General features: G+C 41.5%; 1 protein-coding gene across 1 annotated transcript; it reads right to left on the reverse strand.

Moving 5' to 3' along the window:
• Positions 1-4,276: 4,276 nt before the first annotated feature.
• On the reverse strand, positions 4,277-13,637 carry LOC131231224 (probable glycerol-3-phosphate acyltransferase 8). The gene is made up of 2 exons (XM_058227350.1): positions 12,955-13,637; positions 4,277-5,176 (listed from the first exon to the last, which is right to left on the reverse strand). Exons 1-2 carry the CDS (start codon positions 13,576-13,578, stop codon positions 4,304-4,306), a joined length of 1,497 nt encoding a protein of 498 aa, XP_058083333.1. The 5' UTR covers positions 13,579-13,637; the 3' UTR covers positions 4,277-4,303.
• Between the last annotated feature and the right edge of the window lie 2,672 nt (positions 13,638-16,309).

The following is a 16,309-nucleotide window of genomic DNA, read 5'->3' on the forward strand; positions in this document are numbered from 1 at the left end:
AATCTGATCCGACTCAATTTCCCTAATCGGGTCGGACTCGGTTCGGATCAGGCCAGATGTGCACTAGATCGGATCAAGTCAGATGACCTAGACTCGGTCCCGGATCGGATCGAGTACGGGTCGGTGCATTACAAATTTCAGACCAAGTCGAGTTGGACCCAATCCAGTTTGACTCGACTCGATGCCCACCTCTAGTGGCAATGGACTGAGATGGTTTATTGGCATTATTGTCCCTAACCACTTACTCTTTGGGCTTGAGCTTGGGTAAGGCCGTCAAATGGGCTTAGGCCAGGCCAAGGTCTGTCGATGCCCGGCCACTAAGTTACATAAAGGCCCAACCTAGCCAGGCCCCGACAGGCCAAAACCAATAGTCCCAAGCTCAACATGCTACTCATATGTACAGCCGAGGCCCGAACACTTTCCCAGCCATTGATTTTATGCAAGATTTGGACTGTTCTTTTGGTGTGACTCATCACGCATGACATATAACAAAAATACCCTTGAAACCTTAAACAGGTTGGGCTTATGGGCTTCTATATACAGCTCAAGCCCAACTCAAAGTGGGCCAAGCCAGCGGGCCAACCAACCCATTGACAGCCATAGGACCGTTCCTGACATGCTAAGGCTTCAATTTTAGACCCTATGATCAATGGACCAGGGAAGAGCCCAGATCCAAGCCCATCTATGACCGGACGGCTGTTCTGATCTTGGATTTCGGGTCCAATCAGTAAATGGGCCAGAATAGGGCTGGAGCCTGACTTTTAGGCCCACATCATGGAAGGCCCAAATACAGCCTGAAGGCCCATTATTACCAGTTATGGCCCATCTAGTTGTGGCTCATTGACCAAATGGTCTAGATTGATTCTCATATGGCATTAGATTGGGCAATGTTATAAGCATGCTTCACTGGTCCTTTTGAGGGTTATATATGATATTGTGGAAGGGTACAGTGGATGATGCTCCTAGGCACGTGCTGTGAATGTGGGCCATGTTCTATGTATTTACTAGGCCACACCCTATCAACGGTGGACCACATTTCGAATGGTCTAACATTGATATGGATGCATTGGAAAAGACTTAATGTTAGATTAAAAGAGTTAAAAGAAAGATTTGAAAATTTTAGGAAAATTGGTTTTTGTCTTTGTTAACTAACTTGCCTTAATTAGGTTTAGTTTTGTCTTACATTGAAAAGTTGTTAAGAAAACTAAGTCTTTGTATTAGAACTCTCACTAATCTTTTGTATTAAAAAACAAGGATATGCCATGGGAGCAAACTCTCACGCATGAATGCGGCCGCGGTCATGGACGTGGCGTGGTATGGTGTGGTTTGTCGTTAATCAGGCACTTTTGGTTTTCTCTGCATATGTTTGTCTTAGTTGTGTATATGAAGACAAAGAGCCACTGTACACCTACCTAATAATAAACGAGCCGCATGCGCCGACATGCATTTATTATGCCGCTCGCGCGTGTCTCAAGCCCCAACGGTTACCTATTTTTTCCTTTATAAAGACATTTCATCTCCTTTACAAATTTATTTGAAAAATAAAAATAAAAATCTCCCTTCTCTAGTTTTTCTCATGTTCTTTCTGGACAAATCACACTACAACAAGAAAGACCTTTGAGCGCTGGCAAATGTAAAAAAAGCACCGATTTTTACCTTATTCAGATCGCGCGTCAGTTGGAGTTCTCACATCACTAAACTCCTTGGTAGGAAAGTCACTGGAGTCCTTACTTCCCTTGCCTTTAGCATATGCAGAAAATGGCTTTTGGTGAGACTCTAGAATTAAATGCTTGATAGATATTTGTTATGATAGGATTTTAATATTCAATGTTTGCAAATACTTGTTTTAATGAGACTCTTGCTTTGTAGAAAATTACTTTTGACATAACTTTAGCATTTAATGTTCTTACGTATGCATGTCTCTAACTCCTCTCTTTGAAGTTCATGTGTATCACATGTGGCAAGATTGTCGTGTGGCATGGAGTCTCCCATATTGTATGATATGATTGAACCAGGTTGAGTGTAAATTATACGCAGCATGCGAGTATGATTTCGTCATTATTAAGCATGTAGATCTTTTAATACATAGCGGCATCTCATTGGTCCGCAGTGGTGTGCCAAAATCGGGTATAAACAACCATAACCTAGATAGTTTAAGTAGTTTTTAAGGGCCCGTTTGGATACCACCAAATAAGTTACTTTTTTTACTTACAACAGTAGATAAGTGACTTATTTTAGATAAGTTGTTAAGTTTGGTTCATGATTACTTACAAGTAAATTTTTTACTTAAAAGTATATAATCACTTTAGTTAACCCTTTTTTAGCTTTTCTAATTTAATAAGTTGCTGAAAAGAAACATTAGAAGAGACGAAAGAGAAGAAGCTGATAAGTATGTTGCTTGTCGGACATATTTATTTTCTTATTAAGTAGAAACTAAGATAAGCTAGTTGTGGAATAAGTAGCTTATCTTAAGCAACTTACGGTCTAAACGCCCCCTAAATATCTGTCTTTAATGACTCCAACGCTGCCAATGTATCAAACTCATGGAGAAACGCTCATTTCTAATCAGCTGCCGAAATGGATATCTTCAACCTATTAAGCGTGTTGGGCGTCCACCTTGTCTAATAGGTTGACCATACCATGAGGGGGAACAGATTAGGTGTGGCCCTGGCCTCTCATAGCTAACAAGGTGCAGCCTGACCGTGGGGCCCACTTTGATGTATGTACTGCACACCCGTTTTTCGAGCTCATTTAGGCAAATGAGTCAAAAGAAAAATGAAGCAAATCCAAATCTCAGGTGGACCACACTGTAGGAAACAATGAAGATTGACTATTAAAAGCTTCTTGTGGGACACACAAGTTTTGGATCAAACTGATATTTGTTTTTTCCCTTTGTTCAAGTTTGTGTGACCTTATTCACAAATTGGCAAATAAAGATTAGGCAGACCTTAGCAAGTTTTTAATGATGGGTGTTCAATCACTGCTCTTTCCTATGGTATGGATCTACTTGTGATTTGGATGTTCTACTTCATTTTTGGGCTCATGCCTGCTAGCAAAATAGACGGGTAAATATATGACAAATATGTGAAGTTGGCCCCACAGTCAAGACTGCACCATGTCGGTGAGGTGGGTGAGGCGTCCCTACGACAGCTAATTGCTCGCACCATGAGGATCATTGTGTGCAAAATTCATCCTTATACCCACTCATTAGGTGGGCTGCACCGAGTGGATCACGAGTTATGGTTCACGAGCTCATTTTGGGAGTGTGGATTTGAACTCCCTGTGAAATTGAATGGATTTTAGTTGGAATGCAGTGGACCTGAAGTCAGAGCTTGAGGTACGAGTTCAAAAAGAAATCTTTTGAAGGATTTGGATTCCTGTCAAATTTAGATCAAGAGTTTAAAAAGAGATCTTTTGAAAGATTTGGATTCTTGTCAAATTTAGATTGCTTCACAACTGCTGGCAAGAAAAAGCAAAAACACCACAAATCCTGAAATTTCTAATTGTCAAATGAACCCTTAATATATTTTCCATGGAAACCACTGCAAATGAAAAATACCTTTAGGGTCATTTTGCACAGTGGATTTGGGAGGATACGAGGGTAGTCTTAATATATCAGTTGTTTGGCGAGGTATATGAGGGGTATTCCAAATCCAAAGGAATTTCAAATCCTCACTTTGGATGAGTTTTACAATTCCTCCCTTTCGCTTGGGTTACCAACCTCTCCCTTTCTTCTTCTTTTTTCTCATTTTTAATGAAAAAAAGGTTATATGCGTAACATATACATCATTAGGCTATTAATTTTCCCAAAATGATTAAATTCTCAATTTCATCACTAAAATGATGTCAATAATAATTTTAGCACAAAACATTGGTCATGTAAATCAACGGATAAAAAACATTAATTAGTTGCTCGATTGTGATGCTATGCTTGTGGCCTATTATGCTTGTAATTCCATCATTGTTTACCTAAGTATATATTTAAATAGTGTTATTACAAATATTAAAGTTAATTTAGTAATTAAATTCAAACTCCTATAAATATGTTACATATTTTGACTGCATGGTTTTTTTTGGATTGCAGGGGATTCCAAATCCAGCTGCCAAACACAAACTGAATGAAATCCAAAGTACTCCACGTGATTTTTAATAAGATATTCTAAAACCACGGTGCCAAACGATGCTACTATTCCTCCCAATTTACCAAAACACCTCCCTTCAATCAAAACACAGCCCAAAAGACTCCTACACCATGAAACCGACGACGCAACCTAACACTTGTCGAATTTGTGAAATGCTACCTTCATTCCTCCTTGCACGTAGAGTCCACCTTTCCATCATAGCCCGCGAGCATCATGTACTTGTCTTTCCGAGTCAATCCGGTGCACTCGAACCCCAACGTGGCTCCCAGCACCCTCTGCAGGTGATTGGCCACCTCAATCGACGACTTCCCACCCTTACACGTCAGCTCCTCCGGCACCCGATCCAGGAACGTGACCTCATAACCCGGCCGAGGGTTCATGAAGAAGAAATACGGGTCCATGGACTTACACCCTCGAACCGTCGTTGCATGGAACATACTCATCTTGGCATCGACTGCAACCGGCACGATCCGATCACTCAATTCAGCAAACAAAGCGCTGAATCTTAGCAGGAACGGTTCACGGCAGGTGGTCCCTTCTGGGCAGATTACTACATCACCCTCATGAAGGAGGGCTGATATGCGGGCTGCGTCGGTCGACCGGTCACGGGTTAGTGGGACCGCTCGAATTGGGGCTATGAGCTCAGAGAAGCAACCTAAGCTGTATGTGACACATGAGACCTTGCGTTTGAGAGCGATCGAGATTATGATCGGGTCTAATGCGGTGCGGTGGTTGCAGACGAAGAGCGACCCAGGTGAGCCTGGTGCAGGTGGGGGTGGTGGTGTGCCATTGATAATGAGCTTGATGCCGAGAAGGCGGTAGGTGAGTTGGACGATGGGGCCATCGAGAGGGAGGTTTAAGTAGATGCGGATGGTTGCGAGGAGGAAGCCGAATGGGAGCCATAGGAAGGTGAGGAGGGCATTGAGAGGGGTGGGGCGTTGGACGAGGCGGCCGTCGTGGAAGATGATGTTGCTGTTGAGGTGGTCTGGTGGGACTGGGGTGGCTGATGGGTCTGGGTGCACCATGTAGCCTTCCTGCTTGTTGATTGTCCACAATCAGCATGTTAGATCCTTGTGTGTGTTGCACGTGTGTAATGCACATGGATGTGTGTCTATTCATACGTGTGGATGTTTACATGCATCCTACATCTACACATGACGATTCTTTAGTAAGCATGCCGGGATCCATAAAGTCATTTGTGTGTGCATGAGTGCGGTTGCATGGTGTGAGAATACATGTGAGCTCATGAGATTACGGTACCACCTGTGAGGAGGGATATGATATTGTCTAATGTCTTAAATTTGTTTGTAACAGAGTCATCGATGTTATTTGTAAAAGTGTATGTTGATGCTATTGACAGACCACTCAATCCCATCAAGGAAATGTGGATGATGTTAATATGTGTACACGTGTGCATGAGTGCCTTTGCATGGTGTATGAATACATGTGAGCTCATGAGATTACAGTTAGGGCTGTCAATGGGGCGGGTTAATGCTGGCCGAGCTCTGTCCAAGCCAGGCCTGCAATTCTGAATCTAAGCCCAAATTCAGCCCAGGCCTATGACGGGCTGAAATAGTCTAGCTTGAGTCTGGCCTGGGACATTTACACAAAGTTTGATCCAAGTTCACCGGAGCCTGAGCCTTGAATATCTCGGTGGATAAATAATATTTTGGTGTGCCTTGTGTGTGAGAGAGGGAGAGAATAAAAGAAAATGAGGTAAATTAAGTTTAAAAAAGACCTATAGGCCGGGCGGATTTATGGGCTTTTGGGGTACTGCTAAGCCCGAGCCCGACCATCAGGCCTAATACACCACCGCCAAGCCGGAAGGACTGTCGGGGCTACACAGCCCATTGACAGCCCTGATTACAGTACTGCCTGTGAGGAGGGACACTGATTGGGTATTACCCTCACCCGTCCCTAGCCCGGAACGGACAAGGGCTCTGATGGGCTATCGGGTTTAGAGGGAAAGCCCAAAAATGAGGCAATTCCAAGGCTAAATCAGATCACACAATGATGATTAAACACCTATCATTAAAAACTTTTTAGGTCCGCATAGGTTTTGGATCAAGCTGATATTTTTGTTTTCCCTACTGACCTCATGATCGGGTTAGGTGGCAAAGGGTGGACCCTAAGAATGTTTCAATGGTAGGTTTTATCATCACTGCTACTCTTTTTAGGGTGGTCCACTTAAGCCTTATATCTGTCAATTTTTAGGCTTGTGCCTTAAAGTGATAAGAAAAAAAAACTGGATAAAACCCTTACATCAGATGACTCGTGGCTCTGTCACTCACAGTGGCTACTTATAGCCTTTGTCTATTCCTAGCAAGGGATGGCAGAGCTACGAGATTTCAAAGTCATTCTATAAACGTTTTTTCAGCTCAGTATGGACTAGGCTCATCTTCGACAATGTATAATTCCGCATCTCCCTACCAAGTCCGGATCCTCGCTTGTCACGTGTAGAGATTTTCTACTTGTTGCAACGTGATAGGTCTACGTTATTACTGCCGTGGACAACACTACTGCATTAAATGCAGCAATGATATGAACCTATCACACTCCAATAAGCTGGATACCCCTCCCTTTGGCATGTAATGTTGGAATTGCAGATCAAAACATTTACAGTAACTGCTGCTTGAGTGTTCATCTTCCAATCACAACAACACTTCCCATAGAGCTGTTTTGGAAGATGAAATGGCTCGTGTAGTTTCTAGAAATACTTAATGTTGGAACCTTCTAATAGGGTATTTTTGTCTTTTCACATTTCATTCAAAAGCCTGTAAATAGGCATATTGTGTATCCGGTTGTAGCAAAGAAAAACAGCAAATGAAGAAGTAAGTTTGCAGCAGCAAAACAGTTTAAGAAAATAAAAATTCTGTTTTTTTTCTCTTCCTTTCCTCCTACAAAATCAGATTTTTTTGAGTTGTACGGAGGCTTCGTAGAGCCGAAAATTCTGGCCTCACAACTAACAAACTGATATGAGAGCCAAGTTCTTTTTCTAGAAGTTTCTAGCATTTTTTTTTTTTCATTTGATAATAGAATTTTTTTTTTTTTTTATAGAAAAATCTGTTAAAAAATATCAGATTTTTAATCCATTCCTTTCTTCCCTTCTCCAAAAAAAATCAGATTGTTTGGGCCATCTCGAAGCCTGGTAAAGCCAATTTGTCTAACCCATAAAGTTTTTTGGTGTAAAGATGGCCACAACAATCCAGCTATAGGTTCCTAAGTTGTCAAATGACAACTATGAAAAGTGGTGCATACAAATGAAGGTGATGTTCAAGCCGCAAGATCTATGGGAGATCATAACGAATGGGTATATAGAACCTACTATGGAGGAAGAAGTTGCCTTCACCAACGACGAAAAGACCGTGCTCAAAAATCAAAGGAAAAGAGACAATAAGGCTTTGTTTCTCCTCTATCAAGGGGTGGATGAATCAACCTTTGAAAAGATTGCTGAAGCAAGATCAAGCAAGCAAGCTTGAGAGATCCTTAGCACCATCTTCAAAAGCGTTGATCGAGTGAAGCAGGTTCGCCTACAATCTCTTAGAACTGAATTTGAAGTGACGCACTTGAAGGAAGGTGAAAGTATCTCTAACTACTTCTCACGTCTACTTATTACTATTAACAATTTAAAAAGAAATGATATAAAAGTTGAAGACATACGTGTCATGAAAAAGGCACTGTGATCTCTCACAACCAAGTTTAAACATGTGGTTGTGGCGATCGAAGAATCAAAGGACTTGAAAAAATTGTCCATTGAAGAGTTGATGAGATCGTTACAAGTGCATGAGCAACGAATGCAAAAGAATGCAGGAACGATGCTTGAACATGTCTTAGAGTCTAAGTTGACTTTAAATGAACAAAGAGGTGACCATACACATCGTGAGGGTCGTGGCACTAACAACCATGCAAGAGGAAGAGGGCATGGATATAATCCAAGTAATCCACAAAATCAACAAAATTTTATCAATTTTCGTGGTAGAGGCTGATTTACACGCGGTCGCGAAAATATGAGAAATATTTAATGCTAGAATTGCAACAAATTCGGCCATCATGCCTTGGATTGTTGGAGCAAGCCAGTGGATTACGATGAAAGATCCAACTATGCTGAAACATCGAGTCATAACCAGGAAGACTCCACAGTGCTCCTTGCACAAGACAAAGGTTGTGATCAACCAAATATATGATATCTCCACACATGTGCAAGCAATAACATGTGCGAGAACAAAAACCTATTTGAAGAATTTATAGGAGTTCATGGTGATGTGACATTTGGTGACTCGTCAAAGATGTCGGTGAAAGGTAAAGGCAAAATCAAAATCTTTCAGAAGAATGGTGTTCCAAACTACATCTCCAATGTGTACTACATTCCCAACATGAAAAATAATATATTAAGTCTCGGACAACTCCTCTAAAAAGGGTTTGTCATACGCATAGAGAATTCTTCTTTTTCCATAAGAGATATGCATAGATGTTTGATTGTGAAAGTCCAGATGGTAAAGAATTGTATATTTCCACTCCATATAAACATGATGCTCGAGAAATATTTTTATGGAAAAGCAAAGAATGATTCTTGGATGTGGTATCTTCGGTTTGAGCATCTAAATTTCAATGGCCCGAAGCTTTTGTCCTTATCAAGCATGGCACATGGCTTGCCAGCTATTAAAGATCTATAACATGTGTTGGGGCGTGCACACTTGGTAAGCAACAAAGGAACTCCTTTTCAAGTAGAGTATCCCGAAGAGCAAGAAAACCATTACAGTTGGTTCACACTGATATCTGTGGACCACTGGAGCCAATCTTTCTTGGAGGTAATAAATATTTTATTACCTTCATTGATGATTTCAATAGAAAAATTGTGGGTGTATGAAATGAAAGAGAAGTCTCCTGCTTTTACTATTTAAAAATTTTTTAAGGCGTTTGTTGAAAAAGAAAGTGGTCTTAAAATAAAAACCCTTAAATCTAAAAGAGGTGAGGAGTACACCTCAAATGTTTTTTAAGAATATTATAAGGAACATGGCATTAAACAACAACACACTGCAGCTTACACGCTATAACAAAATGGAATTGCGGAACGGAAGAACCGCACTATCCTCGACATGACGAGGACCATGTTGAAGGAGAAAGGCCTATCAAAGAGCTTCTGGGGAAAAACAGTTGCATGTACTGCATATCTGCTCAACCTGTGTCCCACCAAGAGTGTCATGTTCATGACACCACAGGAGGCATGGAGCGGATACAAGCCGAGCATACTCGGGTGGTAGACTCCCAGGAGTTTCAACACCAAGTCAAGGGTTCGAGTACCCACCAGTGGTGAAATCCCATGACGTGCGTGTGTAAAAAAACACCGAGCGTGGCGCACCTTAAGATCTTTGGGTGTGTCGCCTATGCTCAAGTTCAAGAAGTAAGAAGGAAAAAACTTAATGATCATGACGAAAAGTATATTTTCCTCGGCGACAGCAAAGAATCAAAGGCATACAAGCTCTACAACCCACTAACTAATAAGGTGGTGGTAAGTAAAGATGTGGTGTTCTGCGAGGAAGAAACCTAGAAGTGGAACCATAAAGATTCGGCTAAAGAAAATTAGGTCGAGGCTGAAGAATATGAAGACGAGAGGCATGTGAATTAGGAGCAGACACCCATATCACCCCATTCGAATCGCAAAAGTTCAGGAGTACGTTCCATCTCCCCTGGAAGTACTTCATCAAATTAGAATTTAACCAGTATATCTTCATCCAATTCTCCTTCACCCTTGACTCCTATCAAAATGAGAAACCTCAACGACATTTATGCAGAAACTGAAGAAGTAAATTTGCTTTGCCTATATGTGGATCATGAGCCTCTCACATTCGAGGAGGCCGTGAATAAAGAATATTGGAGAAAGGTTATGGAAGAAGAGATGCACGTTATCAAGAAGAATCACACATGGGAGCTGATCTCACTTCCAAAGGCCAGATGACCATTAGTCTCAAATAGGTGTATAAAATTAAGCGGAATGTCGATGATAAGATTGAACGATATAAGGCAAGACTCATAACAAAAGGCTACAAACAAAAATATGGGGTAGACTATGAAAAAGTTTTCACCCTAGTTGCTCACCTTGACACTGTGATGATGATTATCTCCCTTGCAAGTCATCATAGTTGGATGATCTACCAATTGGATGTGAAAATCGCATTCTTAAATGGAGTACTTAAAGAAAAAGTGTATGTTGACCAACCTGAAGGCTCCGTTATGCAGGGGGAGGAACACAAAGTATATCAGTTGAAGAAAGCCCTGTACGGGTTGAAGCAAGCCCCTCGAGTTTGGAATGCACGGATCAATGGCTATCTTCAAGAGAATGGTTTCGTTAAATGTCCGTATGAGCATGCCGTTCACACAAAGAAGAATGCCCATGGTGATATACTTATAGCTTGTTTATATGTTGATGATCTGCTATTCACTGGAAACAGTTAGGTGATGTTTGAAGAATTCAAGCAGGTCATGTTAAAAGAGTTTGAGCTGACTGCCGATGGATTGATGTCCTTCTTCTTGGATATCAAAGTGAAAAAAACAAGTCGGCGACATCTATATTTCATAGAAGAAGTACACAAAAGAACTTCTTGAGAAGTTTCAGATTACCAACTGTAAAGTTGTGAATACAACTACTGCAACAGGCATAAAGCTTATAAAAGATGGCGAAGGAAGAAATGTTGACTCAAGTTTATTCAAAAGCCTGATCGGAAGCCTAAGATACCTCATAATCACTAGGCTAGATATAGTCTATAGTGTTGGGCTTTTAAGCCAGTATATGGAAGCGCCAAAAGGGTTACACTGGCTAGTTGCAAAAAGAATTCTAAAGTATATCAAAGAGATTATTGAATTCGGTCTCTTTTATTCATATGATGATGAGACGATTCTATATGGATATTCTGATAGTAAATAGGGTGGTGACCAAGACAAAAGAAAGAGTACCACAGACTATGCTTTCTATCTTGGATCGACAACATTCACATGAAACTCAAAGAAGCTGAGTACCGTAGCAACTGTCCACATGTGAAGCCAAGTATGTAGCAGTTTCGTCCACTGTATATGAGACGATATGGCTAAGAAATATGCTAAATGCACTGTCATATACGTGAATAACAAGTCGGCAATAGAGCTTGCCAAAAATCCAATGCAACATGGAAGGAGCAAGCACATTGATACAAGGTTTCATTTCCTGAGAGATCAATTGAAGTAGAAATCAGTGAAGCTAGAGCATTGTCATAACACTGACCAAGTGGCGGACATCTTCACCAAAGCATTGCCGATTGATACATTTAAGAAACTTAGATCGATGCTTGGACCGAAACCTATTTTGGTTTGAAACGGAGTGTTGGAATTGCAAACCAAAACATTTATAACAACTGCCAACTGTTCATCTTCCAATGCACAACAATACTTCCCATGGTATTGTTTTGGAAGATGAAACGGCTAGTGTAGTTTCTAAAAATACTTAATGTTGGAAGCTCTTAATAAAGGCATTTTTGTCTTTTCACATTTCATTCAAAAGCCTGTAAATAAGCACATTGTATATCTAGAACAAGTGAAGAAGCAAGTTTGCATAAGTGCAGCAGCAGCAAAACAGTTTAAGAAAATAAAAATTCGTTTTTTTTTTTTCCTTCCTTCCACCCAACGAGATAGATTTTTTTGAGTCGTGCAATAAGTTTGGTGAAGCCGAAAATTCTGTCCTCACAACCAACAAGTAAAGCATCCAGATTCTTCTTAATTGGTAGGTTAAGCATTGAAAAAGTTCTTGCAACATGGAACAGCACATGTCTGATCAAATCTAGCCACGTCACCATATCACAGTTGAGAGTGGTGAGAACTCCTCACACATGTGACCAGTACCCACGTGTGTGACCTTGCTTGTACAAGTTCATTGCTGACTCAAAACAGCCTCACACCTTCCGTAATCCCATGGATCACGACTCTTTTTAAATCGGCCGAAAATACCACCAACCACCCAATGACCAAAATACCCCTATGATCCTTAGAAGAAGGAGGTTCTTTTGGTCATTTTGGGCGATTAGGCAGCCGGAAAACCTACTTTCACCAACTTTCTTAACCGACGAAAATATCATTCGGACTCTATGCTGGCGTTATCAGCTGAAATCACGTGATTGCATGCAAGAGAGTCGTGGCACTGTCAACGGATCAATTCCACTATACAATACCGACTCAGAACACGTGGCACACGTGCATGAGACATGGACCGTTCATCAGCTGGCGGTAGAATATGAGGGAAACATAAATAATCCTAACCCTCTATTCGTTGACTTAAATCAGCCACCGGACGTTCGTTCGACGTCCATGGCCCCACCATGATGTATGTGTTTTATCCATGCCGTCCATCCATTTTATTAGCTAATTTTATGTCATGATCTATCAAGTGAGGCAAATTCAAAGCTCAGGGGGACCACACCACAGGAAAAATAGTGATGATTTGGATGACCACCGTTAAAAACTTTCCAGGGACCACTGTAATATTTATTTGCCATCTAACCTTTTGATTCCCTTGCTATGGCCCACCTGATATTTGGATCTGCATCATTTTTGGACTTTTGGGATCAAGCCCTAAAATGAGCTGGAAAAATAGATGGACGGTGTAGATATAACACATACATCATAGTGGGGCCCACAGAGCACCAACCACTAGCCACGTCGGTAATTGCAGGGTGAGTATGCAATCCGCGTCGGACCAACTGTACTTACGAGAGTCGACTATTTTAGTGTCTGACCGTATTTTTATTTCAAAGCAGGGGTAATTTTGTCAATGGGAAAAGAATCGAACCTTGCAAACGGCCATGAAATCATGATCCGACTCGCGATCTCCGATCCCGATGTCAGGCAAACGCTCTCCAAACTCCCTCAAAACCGCCAGCCTTTTCAGTTCTCCCACTAATACCCCTGGCTTTTTGACGAATCCCGTCGCCCTTCCCGTCCTCGGGTCCACCTCCAGCTCCGTGCCCAGCACCTTGTCCCCGCCCAACAACTCTCGCACGAACGGCTCGACCATCACCGTCGGATTCGCCGTCACCACCACGCGCCTCCCGCACGCGCTGAAGACCCGCCACGTGTCGGATCGGACGTCCGCCGCGTAGAACCTCGGCAGCACGGCCCGGGCCGCCAGCTCGACGTCTCGGATCTTAATGCCCGATACCGATACGAAGATCATGAGTCGGATCCCGAGAGATTCTGATACGAGCTTGTAGAGGAAGAGGATGAGTGGGGAGACGAGGAGGAGGAAGATGCCGCGGAGGAGGCTGCCTGCCTCGACGGCGATGAGCATGAAATAGGGGAAGGAGCTGCGGGAGATGAGGAGTGTACCGTCCAGATCGGCCGCGACGGTGTGGGTCCCACGGCCGGTGGGGTCGCATTGGGAGATGGAGGGGAAGTTTCGGCGATGCAGAGGCATGTTTCGGCCGATACGTTTGTATCGGGTCTGGAGATTTAGAACGCGGTGAGGGAGATTGGGTGGAAAGGGGGATTTAAATAGAAGCGGGTGGGCGTGAAGTTACGGAAATAGGCTTGGTGGTTTGTTGCCCGTTGTATTAGGACGAGGATTTCCTGGAAGTTCCTGCGCAAGGATGCTGGGTGGGACCCACCGAGATTTTTGGGAGAAATCCACGCCGTTCATACGCTTTTAGAGATCATTTTAGACCTGATACAAAAAATTATGTATATCCAAAATTTAAGTGGGTCACACGGATTGGCTGGTGTACCGCACACCACCGACCTGTGTGAGTACTTGTACCAACGGTTCAAAGAAGATCAAATTTACATGGCCCCACAATGATGTATTTATTATATCCAAACCGTTCATCCATTTTTTGAGATCATTTTAGAGAAATTCACCAAAGCTAATTTACATAAAAATCTCAAGTGGACCACACCATAAATAGCAGTGGTGACAATGATTCTCACCCTTAAAACATTCCTAGGGCCCACGATAACGTTTATTTTCCATCCAATCTGTTCATAAGGTCACACGGACCTGGATGAAGAGGGAAAGTACATATCATGTTGATTCAAAACTTATGTGGTCCCCAAAAGGGTTTCAATGGTAGACGTTCAATCCCCCCTTGCTTTTTGCAGTGTGGTCCACTTGATCCTTAGATCTGTTTTATTTTTCGGCTCAAGGCTTACGATGAGCTCGGAAAATGGACGGACGGTTTGGAAATAATACATACCTTATGATGTGACCCACATAACTTGGTGACGTCGACGCAACGGCCAGGTCGGTGATGTGGGGGTACACCAGCCAATCCGCTTCCGTTGTATTAACGGTTTTGGTTTTGTCTGGAAAGCGGATTGCGTACGCTTGGTTAGATCGGATCGGCTCGGCTCGAAGAAGCCCGATTCGCCCGGTAGCAAAGAAGGTTTGTGCATGAAAGTAATACCTTTTTTCTCCTCTTTTTTTTTTTTTGTTACTTAGAAGATATTTGAGAAAATACCCGTAAAACCATTGCTTCTGTTTGTAAAACAATGGGTTTTTGAAGTTGCAGTTCAGGTGTTTGTGGAAATGCCTCGATAGCGAACTCGGCTCGATTTCAACTTGAGCTGGCTCAAGCTGCTAATCGAACCGAGCCAAGTTGGCCAGTCAGGCTCGAGGACCAAGCCTAGCTGAGTTCGAGCCGAGGCCAGCTCGACTCGGTTCGACTCGATGTACACCCCTATGAGTAACTCAGTACACTGAGCATACTGAGTAAACTTTGTGGGGCCCACTGTCATTCGTGCATTTTATCTACTCTGTCCATCCATTTTGATAGATAATTTTAGGTGGTTAGCCCAAAAATGAAGCATATCCAAAACTCAACTGGACCACACCACCTGTAACAGTATGAATTTAACATCTACCATTGAAAAGTTCTCGAGGCCACAAGTTTTAAATCAAGCTAATATTTGTGTTTTCACTTATACATGTCTTTTTGATCTTACGAACAGGCTTGATGACAAATAAACATCACTGGAGGCCTTAGAAAGGTTTCAACAGTGGAAATAAATACTTCCACTGTTTCCTATGATATGGTCCACTTGTTTATATATGCTTCAATTTTGGGCTCAACCCCTAAAATTATATGGAAAAATGAATGGACGGTGTGGATAAATCACATGTATTCATAGTGGGTCCAGCAGAGTTTACTCAGTACCACAAGAGCCTACTGAGAAACTCAGTAGGCAATCCGATTTCTTTGGTTTTTGGGAGTTTATTTGGTGCTCTGGTTGAGTATGATGCTTGATACCCAGGCGCTGATAAACTGTACACGTGGATTACATTAAATTGAATTAAACGGGCTAAATTGTGGAACCCAATATTTTCTATGTTATGGTCCTGAATTTAGATTGGTTAAGCAATTCTAGCCTCTGATTTGAAGGCACTTGTTCACTTGTTTGTTGAGATGGACTATTGGTTATTTTTCATTTTTAACTGCTCAATAAGTGTCTACAGATGCAGCAGTCAGATAAAGGAATTGCTGAAACACGCTAATGTTGTCACTCGATGATGAGTTTGACATTCACTCTATCTATCAATTGCAGTTTCTTGACCTAAAAATTAGTATATGCGGTGGGCATGCAGGTCATTAAAACCTTCTACGGAGCAACTTAAGAAACTTCTATTCCTAAAAAATAATGCCCAATGCTAATAATATCATTCTTTTTATATGTCTTAGTCATATTAAATTTGAACAAATGGAACATATTGTAATCTTTTTCTATGAATATTGAATCATTAATATATAACAATATGATGAGAATAGATATACTTTCAATTTTGACATATAAAGTATTTTAACTCTTACATCAATGAAACCATTGTAAGACTTCTATTAGATGATCTTTTATTGTATGATTCGGTCTAACAACTGCTTCTTAGTAAAATAATCATCAATTTGGCTATACCAAACGTGAGGTGCTTGCTTTAGCCTATACAATGCTTTTCTCAAATCCTTGCCATTGAGTCACATAAGTTTGTTCATCAAGAACTTCATTTAATAAGTTTGATTTTAACATTAAGTTAAAAAATGAACCACTTTTTTTTTAAAGTTGCAATTGCAATGAGAGTTCTTATAGTCTCTAATTGAATAACATGTGCAAAGGTTTCAATGTAATCTACGCATATTTTTGTATGAAACCTTTTGCAAGTC

Source organism: Magnolia sinica, chromosome 17 (genome assembly GCF_029962835.1).
Source record: "Magnolia sinica isolate HGM2019 chromosome 17, MsV1, whole genome shotgun sequence".
Lineage (NCBI taxonomy): Eukaryota > Viridiplantae > Streptophyta > Magnoliopsida > Magnoliales > Magnoliaceae > Magnolia > Magnolia sinica.

What these genes read in the sequence shown, in the direction of transcription:
- LOC131231224 (XM_058227350.1), bottom strand. Translation starts at nt 13,578, where the DNA reads ATGCCTCTGCATCGCCGAAACTTCCCCTCCATCTCCCAATGCGACCCC. An exon ending in ATTTCATGGCCGTTTGCAAG is followed by an intron (nt 5,177 to 12,954) that starts GTTCGATTCTTT and finishes ATCAACAAGCAG; the next exon opens with GAAGGCTACATGGTGCACCC.